The sequence below is a fragment of the Haliaeetus leucocephalus genome, unplaced genomic scaffold (assembly GCF_000737465.1).
Source record: "Haliaeetus leucocephalus isolate CR32 unplaced genomic scaffold, Haliaeetus_leucocephalus-4.0 Scaffold142, whole genome shotgun sequence".
NCBI classification, from domain to species: domain Eukaryota; kingdom Metazoa; phylum Chordata; class Aves; order Accipitriformes; family Accipitridae; genus Haliaeetus; species Haliaeetus leucocephalus.
Window position 1 is genome coordinate 296,384 of NW_010972578.1, and position 655 is coordinate 297,038.

Sequence of the window (655 nt, forward strand, 5' to 3'; positions counted from 1 at the left end):
CCCCCCCCCCGCCCTACCCCGAGCCCAGGCGGCTCTCGCCCGCCGCCACTCACCCAGTATCCGTGTGACCCCCAGGGTGAGCTTGTCCAGGTAGGGCTTGATGCTGGCGGAGGGCTTCTCCTCCATCCTCCGCAGGCCCCTGCCCGGCTGCCCTCACCGTCAACGCCCCGGTACGCAGGGAGAGACCGATGGGGGCGTGTGCATGGGTGCGGGGCGGAGGTGGGGGGGGGGTAGATGAGGGAAGGGAATGACTCCTTTTGTCCGTCCTCCCACCCCGTAGCCGCGGTTGCGCCGCGAGGTGCGCTGGGAGTAGTAGTTCTCCCGTCGGATGCCTCGGCCAGCCTATGGCGGGCGGGAAGCGCGGAGCGGCCTGACGGGAGTGGTAGTTCCGCGGGAGCGCGGCCCCCTCGTCAGCCCGCGCTCCGAGGACTACGACTCCCAGCGTGCCCCTCTCCTCCGCCCGCCGGCAGCGCCCCGCGGCCCCCGGCAGCGGCGAGGCGAAGCCGGTTCCGGCAGCCAATGGGCGGCGAGCGCTGGGGGGGCGGCGGGGGGCACTCTGGGAGTGGCGGTTGTTTCAAGATGGCGGAGGTGGCCGGCGGCGGGCCGGGCGGAGGCGTTTACTGGAGTCGGGATAGTATCCTTCCGTGGAGCGGGG

At 72.8% G+C, this 655-nt stretch overlaps 2 protein-coding genes across 2 annotated transcripts in view; one reads left to right on the forward strand and one right to left on the reverse strand.

The window, feature by feature from the left end:
* The window catches only part of TPGS2 (tubulin polyglutamylase complex subunit 2), a 22,582-nt gene extending 22,312 nt beyond the window's left edge, over positions 1 to 270 (reverse strand). Inside the window, exon 1 of the mRNA XM_010561109.1 lies at positions 54 to 270. Within this exon, the coding sequence (XP_010559411.1) occupies positions 54 to 126 (73 nt within the window). The 5' untranslated portion in view covers positions 127 to 270. The remainder of the gene's footprint in view (positions 1 to 53) is intronic.
* A 285-nt stretch (positions 271 to 555) lies between these two features.
* Positions 556 to 655, forward strand: part of KIAA1328 (KIAA1328 ortholog) — a 160,219-nt gene continuing 160,119 nt past the window's right edge. The window contains exon 1 of the mRNA XM_010561111.1: positions 556 to 634. Coding sequence (XP_010559413.1) covers positions 580 to 634 — 55 coding nt within the window. The 5' untranslated portion in view covers positions 556 to 579. The remainder of the gene's footprint in view (positions 635 to 655) is intronic.